The sequence below is a fragment of the Montipora capricornis genome, chromosome 14 (genome assembly GCF_036669925.1).
Source record: "Montipora capricornis isolate CH-2021 chromosome 14, ASM3666992v2, whole genome shotgun sequence".
NCBI lineage: Eukaryota > Metazoa > Cnidaria > Anthozoa > Scleractinia > Acroporidae > Montipora > Montipora capricornis.
The window spans coordinates 40,308,244-40,335,542 of NC_090896.1; the positions used below are offsets into that span (position 1 = coordinate 40,308,244).

At 38.5% G+C, this 27,299-nt stretch overlaps 1 protein-coding gene across 2 annotated transcripts; it reads right to left on the bottom strand.

The window, feature by feature from the left end:
* Positions 1 to 1,010: 1,010 nt before the first annotated feature.
* On the bottom strand, positions 1,011 to 27,299 carry LOC138032795 (dnaJ homolog subfamily C member 27-like). Of its 2 annotated transcripts, none has more exons than XM_068880525.1 (7): positions 27,055 to 27,299; positions 26,874 to 26,956; positions 25,688 to 25,757; positions 22,493 to 22,657; positions 21,892 to 22,011; positions 16,304 to 16,470; positions 1,011 to 2,797 (listed from the first exon to the last, which is right to left on the bottom strand). In XM_068880525.1, exons 1-7 carry the CDS (start codon positions 27,127 to 27,129, stop codon positions 2,665 to 2,667), a joined length of 813 nt encoding a protein of 270 aa, XP_068736626.1. In that variant the 5' UTR covers positions 27,130 to 27,299; the 3' UTR covers positions 1,011 to 2,664. The 2 variants fall into 2 exon arrangements, with proteins under 2 accessions (XP_068736626.1, XP_068736625.1); XM_068880524.1 differs by lacking the exon at positions 1,011 to 2,797 and adding an exon at positions 13,166 to 13,950.

Below are 27,299 nucleotides of genomic sequence, written 5' to 3' on the forward strand. Positions count from 1 at the left end.
ATCCAGATGACCTTTTGAACGTGACTCTATCTGAAGTCGATTTTAACGAAAGAATGTCGGCTCTACAAAAAAAAATTAAAAAAAAAAAAAAGAAACGCGCAGAAGAATTTTGCCGTTTGTTACATAATATCGCACATCATTACTTAATCTCAAACATATTCTTATGAACAAATGGCATCTTATGCAAAACCAGCCCTAACTAAGAGAAATCTTTAAAAAACCCTCCCCTTATTAAATATAGAAAAGGGAGGTCTTTGAAAGATTTACTCGTTAGAGCAAAGCTCTCAGGTCTTGGAATTTCCTATCTTGACCAATAGGAGTCGTGTTTGGCCTGTCTACACCTTGAAACATCATTAAAATATTTATAAGACTCTATGAACTCAGTGAACTCCCATTTTTAAGAAAACCTTGCTTTATTGAATAAAAGAGCATAGTTTTTATGCAAACGACTCAGATTTGGTAGACCACAGGTAGGGATGGGCCTTTTATGATTTGTAAGAATATTTTTTGGCTCATAACACACGCATGATTTTTTTTTTCCCCTCAGAGCTGGCCATGCATGGATTGAATTACCAACCACTCGACGTTTTTTTTTAACTAAATGATATTGACCAAATGCAAAAATGACTGTCATAAATTAATCTTTTTCATTATATAAACCCCAATGACATACCAAGAGAGCTTTCGCGCGAAAACATGATATCTTCATACGTGAAGATAACATGTCATTTTCACACGTGAAAAGATCACTGTTTCTATGGTTATATGAAAAACGCGCAACACGAGAAGAGAAAGTTTCGTAGCTCCAAGCGGTCATGTAATATCCTGTATATCTCTGTTTATCTTCTGAGCATCGGTAGCATGAGCAAAAGGAAACGAATTCTAGCTCCAAAAATAGACTACTCAGGCTTAATTGAACAATGATGAAAGAATCGTTTATTGGCGGCCATTCTTGCTGTCGGTCGATAGTTCAGTGCCGGCAAGAGTGGGTGGAGGAATCTTCGCTGACGTCATTGTTTGCATGGTTTTATTAACATACGAGTTTACTCAGAGAAGGCACCACACTATTTACAAATTGACTTCAAAAGGTAAAAGAACTTGTTAAAGTTTGTACAAGGGCCAATTTTGTGCCTTTTAGCATCGAGAACGAGCTAATAATTAGCCATCAAAACCGGCGGCAAAAGCGCTAATGACCCTGTACATTATTTGTAAAAATTCGAATTTCCAACACAGCATTGCTCGGAAACTATCTGGTATATCGCATTCAAATTTTCAGATGTAGCTCAATACGCAAAGACATTTAAATAATCGGAAACTTGTTGCTCGCCTGACTAATTTAAACGGGGGGAAACTTTACACAAATATTCCCCTATTCAACTGAAAAATGCCTTAGAAAGCCGAAAATATGCAATGAAAAAATAATTACGCATATAAATACGAACATCTTTCCCTGTCGATTAGCTGGTACCTGTCGCGTCGATTGACAAACGGTTTTCGAACCTAATTACATACATTCTTACTCGCTCCAACCACAAAAATGTTTAGGGAAAGACAGAAACTTTCTCCTTGAAAGAAAGGGTTGTGGAGGATCACTCACATCTCAAACTACTATTTCGAGGGTAGTTCAACTTCTTTTGTAAATTTGTGGTACAAGATCGACAAGTTCAAATACAAAGGCCATAATCGTATTTTAACGGTTGGACTGGAACGAGCAACGAGTCGAGGCTGATACGGAGGCATTCTGCAACACGTCCTCTACCTCTGAAATGACGATTATCGAAAATTCCTAACTTTCTCTGGATTGACTGTTATCGTCAATTTAGATTACTCTGTTCCAGGACGTGCGGTAGTAGACAAAAATTAAAAAAATAAAAAGTAAAAGATGCATTCCTGGACGGAATTTGAACCCGGAGGTTTTTATGCACTTAACCAATAAAGATCAACTGGCTTACGATTGTACCGATTATTTACCAACAATAATAACGAGGATATCGTTGACGTCCCCTATTATCATTAATGTGCCAATCAGAGCTTCATTGGCTGTCGAAAACAAAGGTTCTTTTTTCCTGTAGTTGGCATATTGGAATGACAAAAATGATGTTTGTAAACAGATATCTTCCCTATTAGTCTATATAAGATCATTGCTGAATAGTGGTTAAGTCTAGTGCGTGGTTTTAAAATGGTTAGCTTCTCTTGAAGTTTGGTAACCGGCACTTTCTCCTCTTTAAACTTGTTCCTTAGTGGGTGATTATTAATACACGTTGACTTTACAGCGGCATTCAAGAGAAAAATATATCGACATATTAAAAAATAACGTTCTGGCAGTTAGCGATGTGGTAGTCTAGTGCTTAAGTGAAATAGTTATCAATCGAACATTCCAGGTTCGAGTCCTGCGAGTTCAGACATTGGGGTTCGGATTTTATAAATTCGTATATTCATATTCACTTCCCACAATCACTATCAAGAGCTAGGCGCCCGAAATTGACGATAATAGTCAATTTAGAGAAAAACTGTCCATAATCGTCATTTCAGAGGTAGATGGGCTATTTCCAGAGGCAAATTATTTTTCCGCATTATAGCCTCCATCCTATGCTAGTTCCAGTCCCACTCAGAGTCCTGACAAGAAGAAGTGTCTCGTCACGTCACTTGCTTCATATTTTGATATTATCTATGATTCTGCAAAAGCGCTGCTCTCGCGTTCACCAGGGCTTTGAAAGCATCTTCCGATCCAGGGTCAAGGCTTTTGTCCGGATGTATCAAAACCGCTAACTTGCGATAGGCGCGATTGATATCGTCCCTGAAAAAAAAAAAGGCAAATAAATACAGTAAAAGGGATAACTTGCATGTCAAGCATTCTTCGGTGAAAGAAGAGCTTTGGAAAGATTTTTCTCACATTTTCCGCGTGAAAATTGAGGGGACGACGGGGAAACTCCATCGGCCATTCGCGCAGCAAAAATGCGGTAAATTTTCTCAAAGTTCCAAGGGTTAAGGTAGCCGAACACAGTTTTTGCCCGCGTTCTTGCTAATTATTAAAATACTGTTAACTTGTTAGCTTGGTTACAAGCATGTTGCATGCAAATTACAAAGAAAATCCAATGAACAGATTTTCTGAAAACAAACAAAACCGATTTTAGAGGCCTGTTTATATCTATTTATGTTGCCATGGCATCGGCATATGGGTCAGCTTAACTATCAAATAAAAAAAACAAAATTCGTTTGGTTAAGGGCCTACTGACGTATTTTTTGGGGTGCGTTGCTAAGGATGTAATAGCTAACTAATTTGAGAGAATTTGGCACTGTTTTGGTCAGTTTGCAACTTTTGTAAACCAATGACCATAAATATGACGTCATCATGCCACGCCCGTGGTCACGTGACCAATAAAAGAAAACTCGAAATTTGTCTACGTGCTACACAATTTGGGTATTTAATCAGTGGTTTCAAAATTTGTATTCGTTTTTGCATCCAGCCAAGCATGGTTTTCTTTTTATTTTGAAATAAAGAGAGATAAACTATACTAAAATACCCATAAATTTTTCAAAAAAGATGATTTGAAAAAATCAATGCTTACCTATATTCTGTATTTGGAGGTGAAACGTGCCATATGAAAAAAAATTAATTCAACTTAGAGACCACCGGAAATTTAGGTTTTTCTCAAACCGGAAGTCAGTTCGTTTACGCATGCGCAGTTGAGAACGAGCGCAAGGAAGCGCGAGGAAAAACCTTCGATGCAAACAACAGTTCGTGCGGCGATTTTTGCTTGTGAATGGGTTTTCTGGTAAGCCCACTGTATGATGACGTCAGTCACCGGAGGTAACATTTCACTTCCCTAACAACGCGCGAAAAATATTGAAATCTTGGTGTTGTAGATATTGTCTATTGAAAAACCGCTTGAAAAGGCCAAAGATCAGATAAATGGCCTTTTTTTTTTTGTACATGTCGAAAAATGCTGATTTTACGCGACTCTGCAAATGGCGACCCACTGAAACGAAAAATGGCTGATTTTTCAGGAAAACGTTCAGAGGCTAAAAATACAGAAAATACAAGTCGTCTAAAACCCAAGTTTGTATGGATTGAAGGTGGGTGTTCTAGATTTTGTCTATGCAAAACACCACTTTTACAAAAGCCTAAAATTAGGTAAATGCCTGACTACGATTTCTGAAGTTGTCGAAAATGTTGAAAATCAGCCATTTCGATAATACGAAAACTACCCATTTCTCTAATTCTAGGCTTTTCTTAGCAGTGATTTGCATAGACAAAATCTACAATGAAATCTAAAACTAATTCTAGGCCTTTTTTCAAGCGGCTTTTTTTCAGACACAAGAATTGCAATACCTAAGCTTTCATTCCACACTAATTATGGCATTAGCGGACTTGTCTTTTTAGCCTCTAGAAATTTGCCATAAAAAATTTTGCCATTTTTCCCCCCTTTGGAGAGTTAGGTGGTACGAAGGCAAAAATGGCCGCTTTTGTAGCAAACTAATAACAGCTAAACAACTCCCACGTTAGGATTGTGAACAAATTGTTACGCAGTAACACCACAATGACTCTGGAATGATACTATTCGAAGACAGCGCGGAAAAAAAAAGCATATAATTAGATAAATACTGGCCTTTTCAGATGATTTGGCTAAGGTGAGGCCAGAGATAAAATACCTATTTTGTAGGCATATTATGTTCTATATCTAGGAGCTTCTGCAAAAGGAGAACGCGTTGGGAAAATGGCCTAACTGCAATACGTAGACTTTCCAATGATCACAGAATGTTTCTAGGCGAACAATAGCACGAACCACGGCCTAGAATTTGAGAAGTAGTCAGCTTTTCAAACAATTTTGCTAAGCTGAACCAATGTACATAAATCTCGTTAGCACTATGTTATGAGGATCAGAATTACTTTTCGTTTATCTGTCATGCAATTCCATAACATTTCCGTTATATTCCAGAAATTTCTTTAATTTGACTCAGCAGTTTCCACAAATAGTACACCTTGTAATTATTATACACTATATATCGCAACAGAACATTCTAGATGATTAGAGTAAAAGTATAAAAGAAGGCTCTTCTGCCCGGGTTCTTGCCCTCGTGGCTGGCTGTGATTCAACTAATGCTATGGATGCTATACTATGAGGAAGCTATAATCAACCGAAGAGAAGAAAGAGAAGAAAGAGACGATGGCTGAAAAGGGAAGAAGACAAAGAGTTCAGAGTTTATTATAAAGTCTCCCGTAAGAGTTTATCCATAAAGAAAATCCAGTGAGTGGAAAGAATCCAGTGAATCAAAAAAGTCAAGATTTTTGTCTCTGGTCAGTGGAACTTGGAGTTCGAAGTTAATCAAGATCAATACCTGTATGGCCATGAAGACAGTAAACCTGCTTTACGTACTGCTTAATTAACTTAAGCTTTAAGCGAAGTAACCGTAAAATGTAAAACTAATTAAATAATAGTGAGAAAGGGTAACTGCTTGTTGTCACACTTTTATTGCGTGCCTTATATCGTACTTGGAGGTATTTTCATTTATGTCTTGTTCGCGGACATCTCTTCGTTATTCCAGCACGTATCAAACAACTACAACAACGTGATGTACATAAAAAAAGCAATTAGGTTTGCATCAGAACAAGGTCATGTTCAGCCTGCTCTAATTCAAAGGCCTGGTAACGGAGCTCAGAACTGTAAAATGGTGTATAAAAACAAAGAATTGAGGGAATACCACATCAATTTGAAAGGAAATGGACTTAAGGAGGCTCAAACCAGTTTTAGCACTTTCAACAAACTGTACTACTTGGAAGAAATAAATCTTTACTTAATAGTGATGTTATAATGCCATATGAAACACCAAAAGATGCTTAAAGAGATGCACTTATTAAGGTAACGTAATGGGTTACCATGGCAACAAAAGAGCCATCTTAAAACACCCTATATATTAAAAGTTAAAAAAGTTTTACAAACTCGGAGCTAAAAGTTAAAACTTATGAAATATTTCGTCCGTTTTCAACCGGACTTCATCAGTCAATGATGTGAAGGTTAAAAAGATGAATTTTAAAAACAAACATTATGCCGTTGACCGAAAGCATAATGTTATTTTATCGCGAGGCATTTCCGCCGGTTGTCTTATCAGTTTGCGGGTTGTGCTCTAATCTGGCAACTATGGAGGTCTCCTGTCCAATGAAAAATGGGCGCGTGTTAAAGTTAAGTACAAAAGGTCGGCTATCTCGTACACGCGGCCCCTTTCTACTATTGCCATCATCGCAAGAAGAACTTCTCTGCCTTTTAGCGTTCAGTTGTATTGTTCTTTCAGGCAAGTTCCCTTTAGTTCCTTTGTTATTTTGTCTTGCATTATTTCTAGAGTTCATTCACTTTGATTTCTTTTCCCTTAATTCCGGAGCTCTTCCGACGGGTAGTCTAATATGGGTACACCTCGCGTTTTAATTCTAGGCCATTCGTTTATTCGTCGCTTACATGATTTCATTGAAAGTGACTCTGGGCATTTGGATTTAACGTTCCATTTGTCGGCGTCCGCCCTCATTAGCTGGCATGGAATTGGGGGGCGCACAATCGCTAAAACGGTCAAGTTCGATCTACACATCCTTCACTCGTTTCGCCCAGATATAGTTATTGTGCAACTAGGCACTAATGATTTAACATCTTGTCCTCCTTTGCAAGTGGGCTCTGCCTTGGAGGATTTTGTGCACTTGCTGCATGATTCGTACGGCGTAAGGGGTGTATGCGTATGCCAGACTATCCGTCGACGTGCAGCTGTGGCTTTCAACCAAAGAGTCGATATTTTAACACGATATCTCCGGGTGGTCTTGGAGCCTATCCCTTATGCCATATACTGTATATTGTATTATAATAACCTTCCGAGTTCCCTTCAATTCTTGTATTGAACTAATTGTGCGTAGCTACAACAGAGCAGGGCTTGTCTTGGAGCCCACTTTCGATATATTAAAATTCAGTCCTAAACAAAACCCATCATCTCGAGGTTCTGGGAAATAAATATAACGATTTGTATGAGTTTATTGCCCAGAGCCTCGAGATGATGCCTTTTGTTTACAACTGAATTTTAAATTTTCGAAAGTGGGCTCCAATACAAGCTCTACTCTGTTGTGGCCACGAGTAATTAGTCCAATACAAGAATTGAAGGGAACTCGGAAGGTTATTATAATCGTAAAATTCCTATTTTTCATATCTAAAACAAACTCGCCTTTGAAAAGCTAATACTGTCGGGTCTTTTCAAGACTTGTCAACAGTTGCTTTTATTGGGTAAAAGGCGTCAGAGACACTTCCGGAAAACGCCGATCCCCCAATACATAATACACTTTAATTTTGCTGTTCATTAACCGCAAATGATCCATTCGACGGAAACATATATAAAGCGGAACTTGTTTTGTCGAATATGGAGAAAACCAGTTAAGTTCATCTTTAAATGACGGTAACTCAGGCCTTTTTTTAAATGAAATTTTCTCTACAGACACAAAACGACAGCTGCTCATGTTAGCACTCTTTTTTAAAAAATTATTGAAGCACTTGCAAGTCGGTGAAGGAAAACAGGAAGATCTTTCTGAATAGTAAATAATCCCAATTACAATAAAAAGTCAGAGGGACGAAGTGCTGTACCTTTCCAGAATCTATGTATTTCAAATAATTTTTCAATTATTCAGCAGACCTTCGTATATAAGGTGCAAGTCAATATGGTGAGCTCAGTATTGTTTTCAAACCAAGTTTACTCTACCCAAAATCAACAATGAACAGAATTTATGTCCACGCAAGCCATCTTAATACTCTTCTGTGATGCTGTCTTGAAGACAGCATGCCTTTGAAAGACACCACAGCTGTGTCACCCAATTATGCACATAGTCATTCACGACTGGGCGACCTCCATTGAGGTCGTGTTCATATTGGACTTTGCGAAGGCTTTCGACACCGTGCCTCATTAAAGATTGAAAGCTAGACTTTTTCTCTACGGTGTAAATGGAAACACGCTCCGCTGGATTGACGCCTTCTTATGCCATCTTCACCAACGTGTTTCGATTAACGGTGCCAAGTCTGAATAAAGTCCTGTAAGCTCAGGCGTCCCTCAAGGGACTGTGCTCGGCCCTATCCTTTTTAATGTGTTCATTTGTGATTTAGTGAACAATATAAACTCTGAGATACGGCTATTTGCCGACGATTGTGCTTGCTATCGACAGACCCGCTCCCACGAAGACCATGCTACTCTACAAAAAGATATTCAACATCTTGGAGACTGGGCCCAGCGATAGAATATGACAATTGAAAGTATAAGTGTAAAAAAGTGTAAAATCATGCACATTTCGAGGAAAGAAAACGTCACAAGTCCCACCACTTATGCTTCTTAGGGGGGAACCGAACCACTTCACTTTTGAGGAGGGGAGGGTGGGGTGGGGGTAGGAGGTTTGGAAGATTTCTCAGTTGCAAGAATTTTTTCCTAACTGACCACCACGGCAGATTTTTTTTTCAGTCGAAAAGCAGTGCGCAATAATTTTTTTGGGAGATTATCCTCTGGAGGATTTTTTTCCCCTCCATTCGGGAGTGGGACACACCTCAACTAAAGAGCAACCTGCATTTGATAGTGGTTTCTTCTTTGTAAAATGTTTTCTATTGTGCAGTGTATTGCCAGCACAGGTGTGTAGGGCTTGAGACTAGCACCTGGGCTATTCCATTCCTTGCGGCCACCATATGCCAACCATGCACCATTGAAAAATATCAAGGTGTAGACAGGCCAAACACAACTCCTATTGGTCAAGAGAGGATATTTAAAGACCTCAGAGTTTTGCTCTAACGAGTACATCTTTCAAAGGCCTCCCTTTTCTATTGAAGGGTTTTCAACTGACGTCACGGCGGCCATGTTTGTGTACAGAACAATGCTGTAAAATGTCTTTTGGGAATTTGATTCTATTTTTATGCAAAGACTTGTGGAACCATTTTCTATTGTTTTGCACACCAACGTGGTCGTCTCATCACTTGGATGAAAACCAAGGACATGAAATAAGGAAGGGGTTTTAAAAATTCTCTTGGTAAGGGATAGTTTTGTATAAGATGGAATTTGTTCACTGATGGGTGAAATTTTGTAAGAAACGGCAAAATTCTTTTGCGCGTTTTTTGTTTATTTTGTAGAGCCAACATTCTTCCGCTAAAATTGACTTCAGATAGAGTCATGTTGGAAGAAGGAAGGAATCGCCATTCTATGAACATACGAAACATTTTATGAAAACAGCCCTCCGATTCCCACTCGCTTCCCTAAATGCTAAGACTTATCTTGGAAGAAAATTTTTTTTCCATTTCAAGGGGAAACCACACAGAACCGCAATGGGAAAAAAAACGGCAGTATCTTTTGCTAACATCTTCATAGCGAAAGTTGAGACAGATACCATCAACCAAAGCCCTTACAAACCACTGGAAAAGATACAATGACGACATCTTTTCTCTATGGAAACATAAACAAAAAAGCAATAAACAACTTCACGGAGCTGCGAATAGCTTCCATCCTACAATAAAATTCACGGCTGGGATTTCAGATAATTGAATTTCTGGCGTTTGAGTGTATACTAATTAGCCCGAAATGAAATATTTCTGCGGCACTGGAGCAGTGGCGACTGGAATTAGTCCAGTCAAAGTGCATTATGGGTTGTCAAGGAGGACTATGTGAGAGGTTTGTAGCACGTGAGATAGTCATTCTAGGCCGAACCTCGTTTGATCTTAGATATATTTTTAAGTAGAACGTTCTTTTAGTCAACGCGGGTAGACGCGTTTGAAATTTGTAGCCTCGTAGGATTGGCTATTTAGAGTTTGAGCCATGGTTCCTACCCAGATTTCCTGCCGACTTTTTTCCCCCACGGGGTTTTTTCCGGCGGGTTTTTTCTGGCCTCCGTCTGACAGTAGTAGTTGTATAAACTGTCGTTCAGCTCTGTCTCTTGTCTTATGCCTTATACTTAGATCTTGTAATAGGTTGTAGTATAACGTATCGTTATAGTTACTGGTGCTCGGTCTAAACTGCCAAAATAAACCTAATGGTTTTTCCTCATGTTGTGTACTGCGTGGTGGAGCTAAAATCTGAAATAACATTGATGAAATGATATATGAAATGGATCATATATGAACTGCGGATATGAAATCAAGTAAAGCTATGATCCTCGCATTTATGAACGCAATTTTTGCAATTAGGTAAAGTAGCCTGAAAAATTCAACACTTCAACGGGGTTTCAACCCGTGACCTCGCGATACCGGTGCGACGCTCTAACCAGCTGAGCTATGAAGCCATTGACGTTGGGAGCGGTCATTTGTGGGTTCTAATGTTCCCGTGAGGAATGAATCAACGATGAAATGATATATGAACTGGATCATAGATGAACTGCGGAAATGATCAAACGGGTTCAAAGCCGGTTGAAGTCCTGAATTTTTCAGGTTTCTTTACGCAGTTGCAAAACTTGCGTTCATAACTGCGAGGATCAGAGCTTAACTTGATGAAATAACATTCTTGGATACATGTGTATCCCAGGGCGATCGATTCAAAATGCACTCTATTCTTGATGTGCGCACGCACTTTAAACCGAAAGAGACTTCAACTCCTGCTTCCCTCCAGGTGTCAGGAAAGGCTTCATCAAAGGCAAAGCCCTAAGGCTTCTTAGAACTAACTCTTAAAAAGCGAAATTTGAAGAACACATCGCATTATTCAAACAAAGATTACGCCACAGAGGATATCCAGATGACCTTTTGAACGTGACTCTATCTGAAGTCGATTTTAACGAAAGAATGTCGGCTCTAAAAAATAAAAATAAAATTAAAAAAAAACGCGCAGAAGAATTTTGCCGTTTGTTACAAAATATCGCACATCATTACTTAATCTCAAACATATTCTTGTGAACAAACGGCATCTTATGCAAAACCAGCCCTTACTAAGAGAAATCTTTAAAAGACCCTCCCCTTATTGAATATAGAAAAGGGAGGTCTTTGAAAGATTTACTCGTTAGAGCAAAGCTCTTAGGTCTTGGAGTCGTGTTTGGCCTGTCTACACCTTGAAACATCATTGAAATATTTATAAGACTCTATGAACTCACTGAACTCCCATTTTTAAGAAAACCTTGCTTTATTGAATAAAAGAGCATAGTTTTTATGCAAACGACTCAGATTTGGTAGACCACAGGTAGGGATGGGCCTTAAATTTGTAAGAATATTTTTTGGCTGCACAACACACGCATGAAAGTTTTTCCCCTCAGACCTGGCCATGCATGGATTGAATTACCAACCACTCGACGTTTTTTTTTAACCAAATGATATTGACCAAATGCAAAAATGGCTGGCAAATTAATCTTTTTCATTATATAAACACCAATGACATACCAAGTGAGCTTTCGCGCGAAAACATGATATCTTCACACGTGAAGATAACATGTCATTTTCACACGTGAAAAGATCACTGTTTCTATGGTTATATGAAAATCGCGCAACACGAGAAGAGAAATTTTCGTAGCTCCACGTGGCCACGTAATATCCTGTATATCTCTGTTTATCTTCTGAGCATCGGTAGCACGCATGAGCAAAAGGAAACGAATTCTACCTCCAAAAATAGACTACCCAGGCTAAATTGAACAATGATGAAAGAATCGTTTATTGGCGGCCATTCTGGCTGCTGTCGATAGTTCAGTGTTCAGTGCCAGCAAGAGTGGGTGGAGGAATATCACTGACGTCATTGTTTACATGGTTTTATTAACATACGAGTTTACTCAGAGAAAGCACCACACTATTTACAAATTGACTTCAAAAGGTAAAAGAACTTGTTAAACTTTGTACAAGGGCCAATTTTGTGCCTTTAAGCATTGAGAACGAGCCAATTATTAGCCATCAAAATTGGCTGCAAAAGCGCTAATGACCCTGTACATTATATGTAAAACTTCGAATTTCCAACACAGCATTGCTCGGAAACTATCTGGTATATCGCATTCAAATTTTCAGATGTAGCTCAATACGCAAAGACATTTAAATAATCAGTATCTTTTTTTCTTGACTGACTAATTTAAACGGGGGGAAACTTTGCACAAATATTCCCCTATTCCACTGAAAAATGCCTTAGGAAGCCGAAAATATGCAATGAAAAAATAATTACGCATATAAATACGAACATCTTTCCCTGTCGATTAGCTGGTACCTGTCGCGTCGATTGACAAACGGTTTTCGAACCTAATTACATACATTCTTACTCGCTCCAACCACAAAAAAGTTCAGGGAAAGAGAGAAACGTTTCCCTTGAAAAAAAGGGTTGTGGAGGATCACTCACATCTCAAACTACTATTTCGAGGGTAGTTCAACTTCTTCTGTAAATTTGTGGTACAAGATCGACAAGTTCAAATACAAAGGCCATAATCGTATTTTCACGGTTGGACTGGAACGAGCAACGAGTCGAGGCTGATACGGAGGCATTCTGCAACACGTCCTCTACCTCTGAAATGACGATTATCGAAAATTCCTAATTTTCTCTGGATTGACTGTTATCGTCAATTTAGATTACTCTGTTCCAGGATGTGCGGTAGTAGACAAAAATTAAAAAAATAAAAAGTAAAAGATGCATTCCTGGACGAAATTTGAACCCGGAGGTTTTTATGCACTTAACCAATAAAGATCAACTGGCTTAAGATTGTACCGATTATTTACCAACAATAATAACGAAGATATCGTTGACGTCACCTATTATCATTAATGTGCCAATCAGAGCCTCATTGGCTGTCGAAAACAAAGGTTCTTTTGTTCCTGTAGTTGGCATATTGGAATGACAAAAGTAATGTTGAAGATCCGTTACCAGGATTCATGCTAAGAAAAAAGTAAAATCGTTCTCTGGTAAAAAGTTTTGAAAAACTATGAGCTTTCGACAGACTGAACTGCTTTCAACGGATAAAAATGTGTGAAGCCTAAAAGCGAAAGAAATTTAAATATAACGAAAAATTCGCATAAATTAAAGGATAAAAGCATGTAGTAGAAAGAATCTTTAAAATGCTAAGAAAGATTAGTGTATCACATTCTCTTAAAGAAACACTAATTTTCTTAGCATTTTAAACATTCTTTCTACCACATGCTTTTATCCTTTAATTTATGCGAATTTTCGTTATATTTAAATTTCTTTCGCTTTTAGGCTTCACACATTTTTATCCGTTGAAGGCAGCAGTTCAGTCTGTCGAAAGCTCATAGTTTTTCAAAACTTTTTACCAGAGAACGATTTTACTTTTTTCTGACCAAAGTAATGTTCGTAAACAGATATCTTCCCTATTAGTATATATAAGATCATTGCTGAATAGTGGTTAAGTCTAGTGCGTGGTTTTAAAATGGTTAGCTTTCTCTTGAGGTTTGGTAACCGGCACTTTCTCCTCTTTAAACTTGTTTCTTAGTGGGTGATTATTAATACACGTTGACTTTACAGCGGCATTCAAAAGAAAAAAAATATCGACATATTAAAAAATGACGTTCTGGCAGTTAGCGATGTGGTAGTCTAGTGCTTAAGTGAAATAGTTATCAATCGAACATTCCAGGTTCGAGTCCTGCGAGTTCAGACATTGGGGTTCGGATTTTATAAATTCATATATTCATATTCACTTCCCATAATCACTATCAAGAGCTAACTACCCGAAATTGACGATAATAGTCAAGTTAGAGAAAAATTGGAACTGTCCATAATCGTCATTTCAGAGGTAGATGGGCTATTTCCAGAGGCAAATTATTTTTCCGCATTATAGCCTCCATCCTATGCTAGTTCCAGTCCCACTCAGAGTCCTGACAAGAAGAAGTGTCTCGTCACGTCACTTGCTTCATATTTTGATATTATCTATGATTCTGCAAAAGCGCCGCTCTCGCATTCACCAGGGCTTTGAAAGCATCTTCCGATCCAGGAGCAAGGCTTTTGTCCGGATGTATCAAAACCGCTAATTTGCGATAGGCGCGATTGATATCATCCCTGAAAAAAAAAAGGCAAATAAATACAGTAAAAGGGATAACTTGCATGTCAAGCATTCCTCGGCGAAAGAAGAGCTTTGGAAAGATTTTTCTCACATTTTCTGCGTGAAAATTGAGGGGACGACGGGGGAACTCCATCGGCCTTTCGCGCAGTAAAAATGCGGTAAATTTTCTCAAAGCTCCTTTTTTTATTACTAAGAAAGTGATCTTTACGATGTTTGATCGTTCCACAGTCCGGTCGATTACATCTGTCTCTAATGTCAAGAAACTTTAGTTAATACAGAATTTTGTCTCAAAGATGAAGTCTGACCATGTAACTTCTCTTTTGCGTCAACTTAACTAACTCCCAATTAAAAAGCAATTATACCTTACAGGTTATTTATTGTTTAAATTGTGTTACACGCATTCAATGTAACGCAAGTATGTCTCTGCTCTGACCAATTTTGCAGAGAACAAGTATCCACAAGAGATTGACGCGCAACCGAAACAGCCTAGAAAGCCCATTTTTTAAAACTGTATCCGTCAACTATCGTTCGCCTACAAGGCGGCAGTGTAGATCTGGAACGACTTGGATATCTCGTTTAAATTAAATCCATCAATTCCCACTTTTAAGCGCGCAATGAAAGACCATTTATAGTCCTTGAGTATTAACTCGTAGAATTTTGATTGATCTTATTGAATTTTGTCATAATTTTTATAGTGGACTTAAACCAACGTCCACTGATTTGTAAATAGTTACATAAGAGCTTTAATTTTTGAGTATCTATTAAAAAGATGATGATAATGATGATGATGGATGTATTATTATTATTACTATTATTTTGTTTCGCACGGGAACGCTTGCTACAAAGGCTAAAACCAGAATTACAGCAAATAAAAAAAAAGCGGAGGCCCCGTCTCATAACCCATGTTGGCAAGAACCCACTCACTATTCGATAAGAGTTGGAGACGTAGTCCCTGGCATTGTGGTCTGACCTATCTAGAGGGGGGCATCTTTCACTTCGTAAAATAATTGTAAACTGCGTAACAAGCAGTCTGGCTAAACTCCTCGGCATAGCGTGTTAAATTAGCCCTGAAAAGCCCCTAGGGGGGGGACTATTATATTCACTTCACTTCACTTCACTCTTCACCTTCATCACAGATGACGTGGAAATGTAAGAACAAAAACGTGACACGCGGCGAGTGTGTCACTGATGTTCTTAGATGGACCAATTTCTATAATTGATTCTAATTGGCTTAATCAATCACATAGGCCGCGTTTTTACAGCAGCCGTTGTCTCGCTTAACATTCCTGAAAGTGGTTTGTTCGCAGACTTCGTCAAACGACTTAAAAATGATACGTGTTTTCACGGGTAAGATTAAATGAGAGCAGCCAATGCAATAATAACTGAAAATAATAAAAATAGCACTTCTGTTGCATTTCCGATTTGAACTTGCTTAAGCTACCTGGTTTAATGGCTTAAATTTAATGGAAATTCTATTGAAATTTGCCGAGTCGCTTAACTTTAAGCGAGTTGGGAAAGGAATTTTCCGTTGTCAGTCGCTAAGCGACTTAAAAAATCGCTCGTGAAAACACGGCCACAGTCTAACAATCATTTAACTCGCTCTGACCAAGCAGGAGCGCTTACAGTGGTGAATTATACAACCAAATTTCAGTGCTTCACTCACTAACGACGAGATACAGCCGTACCACAGTTTCGTCAAAAAATAGTCCCGTTAGATTTCGGCGTCAAAATGTCGATCGCAAAGGTAACCAGCGCTCCGAAACGGGGCGTCTGCGCTGCGAATCTCATCGAGATTCACCTTAGCCGATCGTACCTTATTTTCTTCAAAGCTGTGCTTTTATTTAACAAATAGACTCCATGTTGGGGTGCGTCTCTTCAGTGATCAATAGAATAGATCACAAATCATGAGGATGAACTTTGTATAAGTGTCAACTGTGTTCAGCGGTGGGACACTAATTAGGAAATGAAATCAATCGTAGGTTGGTTTTTGAGAAGAGTGGAAGACTGGAGTACTCGAAGAAAAACCTCTCGGAGCAGAGTGGAGAACCTGCAATCTCAACCCAGACATGTGAAGCCGAGTCTGGGAATCGAACGAGGGCCACACTGGTGGGAGGTAAGTCCTCTCACCACTGCGCCAGGCGTCAAAATGTGATAAAAACAAAAAAAGTGGCACACAAGTCGTTAGCGATTGTGATCTTAAGATTACTGAATAGACGCACGGCAACATGAAATATATTTCTTTTATACAATAGATAATTCAAAGTTTTTGACGATGACGTCAGCTGTTTGTCCTCATCATAGGTGACAACCAATCAAAAGCTTATCATATGAGCCAGTTATAACTCTTACCTGCTAGCTCCAGCCGTGAGTCCAAGCCTCGCGTAGTTATCCTTGGCTGTTTTCAGTCGCTGAATAGCTTCAGCTTGTTCCTTGGTGTATCCAACAGTAGTGGGTGCACTTATCCCTACTGGTCTGCCTCCGTTTTCCATCGCTGTCAGCACAGATTTGAACAGGGTCTTAATGAGAGAGAAAGGGGGCAGTAAACAAAAAAAAAACGCATTTTTTGGCCTGATAACGAATGGAACCACAGCTGTATTCTCTACTTTCTGAAATTCCATAAAGCTTAGTTCCCACTGGCGACATAAGGATCATAAGCATAATCATAATCATAAACATAAACATAAGCTTCTTATGTTCTAGTGGGGACGGCCGCTCTAAAAACGTAATGCTTTCCTCGAAGCTGGCCGCCAACTTGAAAATGAACCGACCCGAAAGTACTGGTCCTAGACTTTAATTGGCCAAAACACAATGACCCCGTTGCGTCATTATGTTTCTCATTATGTCGTTATGATTTTCGCGTTCTCACTGCAAAGAAAAGCGACATAGTCATAGTCAAAGCCATAATCATAATCATAAGAAAATGGTCGATCATTTTCTTATGATTATGATTATGTTGATCATAGAACCGCCTATGATTATGTTTCTGGACGTTCCCACTAAGACATAAACGACATAACAGCGTTATGTTCTTGCTTATGATTATGATTATGATCTTTATGTCGCTAGTGGAAACTAAGTTTAATACATCTTGTCTACCCCCAAGAAAGTTGCATAGGCATTGTTTTGATTCATAGGGGTAGGTTTAGGCATTGTTTTTAGCTGTATATTCCAAGAGAAAGCGAAAACAATGATTATGCAAAAGTTGGGGGTGGGGAGATGTATTATCGTATTTGAGAAATTGAGAATTCGGTACTTAGTTGAATGAATTAGCGTTTTTCGAGGGACTCCGCCCGATTGGCTCAGTTGGTGTCAGGATTTTTATCGGTCTTTCAACTAAGGGGTTGTTTCAATAAAAAATCAAATATTCTGTTACGGGACCGTTACAGTTTTCCATGGACATTCGGTTAAACTGCACCTCGTGAGTCCACAACATTTTGACCACTGTGATGACGAATATCGTTGTCGATAGGAGTGCAGACAACGCGGAACCACATTCGATTTGTTTCTACCACAAACGTTGAATGTCAAGGAAAATGTTCATCTTGTAGTGTGACCAAGAGTGTGACACAAAGAAAGAGCAAGTGTTGGCTACAACTTTCTCGCAATCTCATTGGTTTATTTCTTAAAATAAGCGTTTCTGACTGGCTATTTTAGAGTCATCCATATTTGAAAGCTAAAAAAGGCATTGCGTGGCACGTGGACGCGAGAGCCGTTGTCTAGACTCTTATTGACAACGGCAAATTGGCCAATCTGATCGCGAGATAACAAGTAATTGTGGCAAAAATCAAACTATAGAGCTTTCGCGGGTTGACATGTCAATTAAAAAAGAGAAGTGAATTATAAAAATGGCCACAAGTCTCTTTCTTAGCTTTTAGCGATAAAAATTTCTTCCGAGAGCTCTATCGAAGCTACAGCACTTTTTAAGTCTTAGAGGAATCTCCTCTTCAACAAAAATAGCTTTAAATCCAAGAAATAACCTTTAAAGTCAAGTCGTGCGATCAGTCAATTTTTTTTTTTCAAAATAAGCGTTGGTATCCGAAATAAATAAGTTTTTAGGATCGCCAATTTTGTTTTCAACATTCGCAGGCGCTACCATCTTGAATAGACTGATTTAGCATGAAGACGCGACGTCAAGCTCCGTGAAAGAGCTTGGTACCCAGTCAAATTCCCGCCTCCTGCGATTCTGGCCTCGCGTTGTGGACGTGGAAGCCAGTAGTTTGCGGTCTTCCCTAGAACGTGGACTTCAGTTAGGTCGCTTCAGCGATGGAAAACACACCGAAAAAGCTAGTACTAGTGTTACTATTGATTTGTATTGTATACTAGATATTTGAACTTATTGTCAGAATTGCGATGAGCTGGACGTAAGAAAAGAACATTTTACTCATCAGACGCAATGGGCGCTCAAAGGGGTTTTCAATTCAAAGCAAGAAGCAGAGAAAGAGGGAATGTATGGCAAGCTATTGCCTCTTCAATTCTGACAGTTCAGGAGGTGTTAGAGACAGTTTTACTTTGATTTCAAGAAGGTATAAGGCGAAAAATGCCGAAGAACTAAAAAGTAGCGAAGACGAACTGAGCGAATACCATTTACTACTGAAAGAGTTAGCTCACTTAAGTGAAGCATCGGACAAGTAAGCCAATGCAGAAGACGAAGTTGCTAAAGAAAAAAACAGTACAGAAAAGGAATTGGCTCTCGAAATAAGGTAAAGAGCAATGAAAACAATGGGCCACAATTAAAAAAGATCACAGTCTGATCAAATTCAGCAGGATTAGATCAAGGAGATCATGGCTGGAAAAAAAAACAGACCGAGATCTGAAGTTGAAAGAGCTCCAGCTTGAAGAGCAAAGAAAGGAAACCCTTTCCTTTCTTTGCTCAGCAGAAGAAAAGAAAATAACTGATGGAGCATATGCAGAAGCAAATTCAAATGCAAAGAGACAGCCAGCAGCAGCAACAACAGCAAATGATGCTAATGCAGCAGATGATGAACAATATGCAACAGCAGCAGCAACAGCGATAGCTTTTCACCTCAAAGAAGGATAAAGAGTAAACTAGAGTGTCACTAATACATAATGTTTGAAATTTTGTTTGTACCTTTATTACAAGAAGTTGTCTGTAGATTTTGACTGAAAAAGTTACAACTAATGTTTCAGTTATAAACTGAAGTAAAATAGCTCCCTTATTTCTCACCACTGATACTTAGAATTGTTTAGGCATGGTCAATGAGACCTAAATTGGACTTGTTGAGTCTGAGTATTCCATAAGCCCTTGAACTTGAAATTGTAATTTTCTAATCAGAAAACAAAACATCATCAAGCTAGCAGTGAAAAAGATAAGTTTTGATGGATGTTATGATGATAAAGCTTCGGTTAAGTCGATTGTGTGCTGCTGTATATGTATAATATAACCATTCCTATAGAATGGTTAAATTTTCTTATCACTAAAATGCCACCTAGCTAGATTTAATAGCTTCTTAGTTATTTTCTAGGGAGCATTGTAAGTCTATTACTTATTTCGTGTATCCCTATTTACGGGTGGTACAAATAAACTTTATTGTTGTTGTTGTTGTACAATATTGCATACAATGGTAACACATATTTCATAATTTTACCCCACACTTTTCAAATGCTGTGTTGCAAAATGATTTTGAAACATTAGCACTATTTTACACACTACATGTTATATAATCCAATGTGAACATGAATGATTACAATGTCCCACCATTTGAAAAGACCCATTAACAGTGTTTCAATCTATCTGTGCATGCAAATACACGTACAGATGTCTGTATTGGGCAACATATGAAGTGAAAGGTGTTGCTGTGAAAAATTAAGGCGCCCAGAGCTATTCTCTGGCAGCCCCAGGCTACTCGGCTCCTGTTAGGCAACAGCCTTAAATTAAACGAGCGGTACCGAAAGCTTAGTGCGAAGTCTTGCACGTACGAGCACAAAAAAGAAGAAACTAAGAAGTGGTTTCACTTTGACCATTTGCTAATCTTAAAAGCAAAGAAAAATAAAAGCGACAAAGGCAAATTTGAGTAAACCAAAGGCTCAAATAGTAATTTAATTGCCATAAACGTGTTTGTTGTTGTAAAGTAGGCACATAAAATAGAAGCAACAAAATAGACCAAATAGACAAAATAGACCAAAGCATCCCTTTCATAAGTACAATGTAACATACAAAACTTCCAAAGTTTCATACAAAACTTCCCTTTCATACGTAGCGACAATTCTTTACCTTTCACGAAATTGTCGTGCAGCCCGTACGTCCGTCCGTCCAATGTGAACTTCCACAGCAAAGCGACATCAAAATGCCGGACTGATCCGCTAAGAACGAGACAAGCGATTTACCCTTCTCTCGATGTCGATGATTTCGGATATCGACCACATATCATCTTTGGGGGAGTAAATCAGCGACATTTCCCAGTTTGTTCTCAAAAGACCAGCAGACTCACCTACCCCTAGATGAAATAACGAGATACTCACCCACCACTACGCGTCGTCTAACAAAGAATTTGAAGAATTTTCAGCCTATTTTGCGTCAAGTAAAGCATCATATTGTGTCCGACCCTTTGGAATATTGACATCTGACACCGCAATTTTAATCAGGAAATATTATGTTGCTTACTTGAAGTATCATGCCCCATTGAAAACCTACTAGTTAAAAACGGTTGGTTCCAAGAGTTTAAACGGTGTTGGTGTGTCTGGTAAACAAAGTCTAAAGCACTATTTCTTCCAAAACGCAGTGCCATTTCAGTGTATCTACAAGGAAAAGCAATCCTTTTTAACTAAATAGAAAGGCCTTCCATTCCAGAACAGGCAGTTCTCTAAGAAAAAAAAAATAATGGGAAATCGCAAAGCATGAAGCAGTACAGCAAGATCAGATATGTCGAATCTCAACTCCACTTGACATTCAGCTTCATCCTGATCATCCAAGTTAAATTTGTCATACTTCGAATACGGAAATACTCCTCTTGAAATGTTTTCTCCATAAAGAGCCGTGAATTCCACATCATCAATAATATCTTTCAAACAGGAAGCCAGCAAAACGTCTCGAACATTTTGAAGACCATAAGCTGCTGCAAATGTTTACTAATATGCGTAAGCGTCTTCTTCGTACTTGGCGCGCTACATCAAGAAAATGACCTGACATCGGTTCGAGTACTCCAGTCGTAGCCGATACAAAGCGCGGGAAAACGTGCACACGTAAACCACGATTGGTTTTGGTTTCACTTCTGATTGGTTGAAAAAATGGCGCGAGAACTTTGAACCAATCACTGGGTGAAGTAAATGCAAAACCAAAGCAATTCGCTAATTACTTTCGACACTCAATCGAAAAACCGCTCTACGGTTGCCCTCTTGTTATAATTTTGTGTCAGAACAATTGGGCTTGCAACCGTAAAACGTCACAATTATTCAGGATGGTGTTTTCCTGATACAAACACTTTTTTTTTAAAGAAATTTGTTTAGAAACATAATTTCCTTTAATTTACTCTGTAGTATTGGGGTAGGGGTTCCCTTTAAGAACACTGTACGTCAGTCCAAGTGAGAAGCTCATCTCACGATGTTTAGTATTCAATCAACTAGGCCCAGGTTGCTCGAAGCATGGTTGTTAAATTATTGAGGCCATCCTAGGATATTTGGGGAACAAAGGAGTTACATGGCTAATTTGAACTGGCGAACAGTGCAACAATGTCAAAATATTTTAGGAAACAAGGGAACAAAAACAAATTTGACCAATTTTAGGCCTCAAAGTTTGAAAGTAATTTGGGGAAAAAGGTAACACAAGCAAATATTTAAAGGGAACAAGGACCCCCTGCCCCCTGGGAGGGCCTCATTATTGTACTCGCCTGGAAAATGAGGCTGATCTGGAGTCATAAATGGTTTATTGCATGTACTGTAGCTTAGATTATTGAAAATTAATTGCATGTGGTTACACTCACTTGAAACATGTCATTAATCCCTTCACCAGTTTGTGCTGAAGTTTCAAAATAATAAAATCCGTGGCTGTTTGCCCATAATTGGCCTTCTGCTTCTTCTACCACTCGTTTGCGACAGTCTACCTGCAAAGTGAAGTCCAGAGTCTGAGTAGTCATCATTCACCCTTCTGCACTGAGAAGGCAAAACAAAACCCTTCCTAATCTCTCAACATATTCCTCAGAGAAATTACCAACATAATATCATGGGTGACAAATTACTCCTTAATTTAGACGCGAAATTTCAGGATTAATTTATAATTTCACATGTGAAATTATAAAATTTCCATGGTAACATCTCTTGTATCTCGATAAGAGCCAAGATGGTGTCTAGATTTAAGACAGTGACCATTGTGAGAGGAGAACATTAAGTTTTAGACATAAATGAAAAACAAACTGTACATTATTAGCACTCTTTATATAACAAATTCTAATGAAGACTGTTTAATCGGTTCTCATCTACAGTATACCTGAGGTTTTTTTTGTTTTTGTTTTTTTTTTTTTGTTTTTTCCCCAGCGATTCCTTATGAATTATTAACAAGTTTTAAAAGAAATATATCTACTTCACCTTGTTCGCACAGACAGTGAAGACAACCCCTTCTAAATCTGTTGGATTGCCAATATCTCTCCTTATTTCTTCCAACCAGCTGTCCAATGATTCAAAACTTTCCCGGTTACCAACATCATACACCAGCATTGCACCTTGGGTATCCTTGTAGAATTCATTGCGAACCTTGAAGGAATTACAAATGCATGTGGGAAAATCAATATTATAATAATTATAGTAATAATTATAATAACTCTGTAAGTTATTGGGACCATTCAAAACATCTTGCGATTTTATTTGGGGTTAAATCCCCAGGTTTCACTTTATTTAACCCTCTCCTTCCTACGATTAACACTTATAGACGCTACTCTGTCTAACACAGACAACTTAACTAGTCAATGGGGGCCTCTTCTGGGGTGAAAAGGTTAAATTCACAACATCTACAATCCTGGACAAAGGTCTTGGGACACTTGAGCTAAAATGGTTTAAAATGAACATGTGTTAGACCATCTATGACACAGTGCACCCTCCCCATTTCAATGTTGCAGGGTGTCCCGCGGCACGTTCGTTCAGAAAAATAGGAAAATAGGAAACTCAGGATTCAAAAAATAGGAAACTTTGTAATAAAAAATAGGAAAAAATAGAAGAATCAATAGTAGTTTGATGGACAAAGAGAGCCTCCCTGCACCCCATCAGCTATCCCAATTCACCACTTTAGCCCATAACCTGACAATGAATGAACATGAATTCAATAAAGGGGTCCCAGGAAATTCTGTCCAGGGCCCAGTTGTTCGAAAGGTGGACAGCACTATCCACCAGATAAATCACTGTCCACTGGATATAAACTCAATTGGTTAAATTGCCAGTGTTTATCCCCAGGATAAGGATTTTGTCCAGTGGATAGTGCTATCTACATTTGTACCCTTCAAACAACCCACGAGCCCACAATTGTAAATCCAGGCACTAAAATAATAATGTCTCCTTTTGATTAAACCCTTTAACCTCCTCAGAGTGACAAATGACAAATAGAGTTTACTTAGTGTCTAACACCTGTCTGAAATGATTTCCCACTTACAGTAGTTACTAGTAGGGAACGTCTCAGGGGTAAAGGGATTAAACAACATTTAGGTCCACTCAAAAACTAATTACCCCCTTAAACCAATTCCCTCATAAAAGTGACACCAATTGATTTTACTCTGTCTAACACAACATGATTTTGCTTGTCAATCGGAATTGGCTCAGGGGCAAACATGGATCTTTGTCCCCTGGCGGGCATGCTGGTCAAAGACAATAGAATTTGTACCCAGAGCCTCTAGTTGATGTGTTCGGGAGCAAGTTCTGACAGGGGGTGCAAGACAAAAGTATTCAGTCTTTCGGGACACAAAATGGTCGCCAAGTGAAAAAAGGCCCATATCAAGGCCCACTAAAAATTTGCTACCAATATTACATTAGAATATATACCAACTGGGAACTCCGAAAAATCCGAGCCCCATATGGGGCTCGGATTTTTCCGAGTTCCCAGTTGGTTCTACCATTCTTTCATTTCTCATGTGTTTATATCATTCTCACAATATTACATTAATTTTTTTATTTGCTACTATTGTTCCAAACCAGTTTATACATGTTTGGAATCTGTCTGCTAATTGCTTCTCTACATTAAAGCTGCTCTACAGTACAAATATGTTTTATTTCAATCTTGAAATAGCTTTCTACCCTTGTGAAATCCTTGTTAAAAATCCACACATGCAGGCCACCATCTTAGATTATATGTGATCTCATTTAGCTCAACTTGAAGTTTTGCAGGAAGCTTGAACACACAAAGCTCTTGAGATTACTCTTCATAAATCCAGTCATGCCTTTTTGTTCATCAACATAAATTGTTCAAATAGGTCAGTTGGACGACACATTCACGTTGTTCACATTTCTGAGAGAAAAGTAGGATCAGCTGAGCTCAATGACGTCACATATAATCCAAGATGGCCACCTGCATGTGTGTATTTTTAACAAGGATTTCACAAAATTAGAATGCAGCTAGTATTCAAGATTGAAATTTTGGCTAAAAACTTTCTCCTTATGACCTTTCTACTTGTCGGAAAAAAAAAAAAAAGAAAAGGATTTTGGAGTTAACTTCTTCTGTAAATTACAGCTGGTCAATTATTAACTTGCAGGTATTAGTGAAAAATTAAATTAATTTGCTATTATGGCAAGCAATTCTTAGGCTATTTATGGAGCACTGTGAGTGGCTGGTTTTTGGTTGGTGTGCTTTAATTACAGTACAGACCATTACCATGGAAATGGTCTGTTTCCATATTTTGTCCTCTCTCTCCCTGGAAATTCAAGTTTAAAAGCGAAACACAAAACGTTTTTGAAAAGCAGAATTTAATTTGTTATCCCAACAGTATGTAATAAATTATTACATTTATTAACAGCAAGCAGAATTTACTTTTGTACATTAAATGTTGGCTGATGGAGGATGAAGGTTACAAACATTCACCAAGTGAGGAAGCGACCAGATTTGCTCAAAGATTAATGATGCCATATAATAAACGACTTACTAACCTCACTCGCTACTGGAACCGTACTGGGGACTATTGGCTCTCAGTAATTTTTGTACGGACTGCCAATGCAGCTAGGGCCAATATTCCCCAGTACAGCCGTCGCACTGGGTTGGAAAGAGGTTAGTCATTAAAAACCAGGCGGAACAACTTGCAATCAAGATCCTTGAATAGCTGAAGTTAATTAATTACGTAACTTTCTCAGATAAGTACCATCCACTACAGGCCACATAGCACAACATTTGGCTAATTGGGACACTAACAAACCCACACACAAGTTGTTATGTCTGTTTGCTCAGATGCAGTGAGTTGTTGTCTGATCTGCAGGATTTTAAGGTAGCCATGGCAACTGTGAATACCAAGCGAGCTGAGCTACCATAGAATTCCATAAGTCTATCCAGCTCACTATGTCAGAGTATGATGCACTGAGTTTTATTCTTACAAGATCTTGTAAGATTCTTAATTAAGAAACAAAGTAAGATCGTAATAAGAAACTTATTAAGAATCTTGGTAAGATCTTACAGTAATAAGATTTCCACCTAGGTAATTATAAACTATAATTCAAGTGTAAGGGCTGTCTCCAAAGTTACATGTAGGTCCATGTTTATCTCTGATTTTGGACTGCCTAAGAAATCAAGATGTAGTAAACACTGATTTCTACCTCGTAAAACACTGGATGTCCAGCCATGTCAAATATATTCACTTTAACCTCTTTGTCATCAATTGAAACCCTAGAAAAAAAAAAGTCATCATACTGAAAATTGAGAAAACAAATTGCCTCCCATGATAAACTTGACTTGATGCATATCTCTTTCCCTAAACAATCTCACTGCCCGGCTCTAGTTATTAAAAGCAACTCTCTAGGGGTATTGGTAACCTGAAAGTGTGAGCAACAGGCATCACAGGCACCCCAAGCTCAGTGTGAGGGAAAGACAACAAAAATATACAATGTAAGGATTTGTATGGGAATCCTGATAAAAGACCTGAGAACTGATAATTTTACAAAAAAATCCTTACCTTAAAAAGCCTTACCTTATTGCCATTGTGGTTCACTTCATTCCTGTGTGTGTGTGTTTTTTTTTTTTTCCAGATTAGTCGCAAATTGTGAGCCATTATCAGTCCCTCCTGGATTCTCAGGAGCCCACCAAATGAAGTCAAATATTCCAGGTTAAAAATTCCCATGCCCACAAATCCACCATATAATTCAAGGGCAGGAGGTTTTTCTTTCATTTCAATCTGCTACCCGCACAACCAAAGCCTTGCCAGTGACGTCAGGCAGCTGTTAGTGTCCCAAACAAGTCTATACAATGAAGAAAAAGATCCTGTTTCAGTTTGAACACTACACGGCAACCGTTGAGTTCGGCTTGGTAACAAGTCTTTGTCTTTGTTTGTCGTCCGAGCTGGGCTTCAAATGCATGGCTAGCAGATTGAAATGAAAGAAAACCTTTGCCCTTCAATTCTAGGGTGGATTTGTGGCCGTGGGAATATTTTAACCACGAATATTTGACTCCATTTGGTGGGCTCCTGAGAATTCAGAGTTCAGCTTTGGTATTAACTTTTTCTACAACCGTAACTTGACAACAGACGAACTGATAATGGCTCAATTCGCATCGAATCTGGAAAAAAAAGACACACACAGGAAGGAAGCGACCCACAATGGCAATAAGGTATGCGTATGGTTACTGATATTTGTTGAGTATGACATAATAGCCCATATACCATGATAGCTAAGCCAATCAAAACTCTGGAATGGCATTATCCAACGAGCTGTTCTTTTTTTAAGAAATCAATATACATGTAGTTTGTCTTTAACCATGCTTGCGTTGGATTAACAAGTAACAACTTACTTTGTTACACCATAGTCAATTCCTATAGTTGTCATATACTTGCTTACAAATCGTTTTTCACAGTAGCGTTTGATGATACAACTCTGAAATCGACAAAGTAATTCAAATTAATTAATAACTTACGGCATTTAAAATAATGTATAATATGCGCGTACTGCGCACGTGAAGCACTATGCACTACCTTTCCTGTCTCTGCATTACCCATGCTGATGATTTTAATTCGAATGGCTGGTTTATTTCGATGAAATTTATCCATGTTGGGTTTGGAATTAGAAAGTGATCCACGACATCTTCGTCAACGACAGTCACCAACTTTTGGACAAACTCAAACTCCTTCTCTGGATGACATTAATTCAGGATTCATCTTTTGCGTGAGATAATCAGGGACATCCCGCAAAAACTGTGTAGGAAAACCGTGGAGTATAA

What these genes read in the sequence shown, in the direction of transcription:
- LOC138032795 (XM_068880525.1), bottom strand. Translation starts at nt 27,129, where the DNA reads ATGGATAAATTTCATCGAAATAAACCAGCCATTCGAATTAAAATCATC. An exon ending in GGATTAATGACATGTTTCAA is followed by an intron (nt 16,471 to 21,891) that starts GTGAGTGTAACC and finishes TCTCTCATTAAG; the next exon opens with ACCCTGTTCAAATCTGTGCT. An exon ending in CTCACGGCTGGAGCTAGCAG is followed by an intron (nt 2,798 to 16,303) that starts GTAAGAGTTATA and finishes TTTTTTTTTCAG; the next exon opens with GGACGATATCAATCGCGCCT.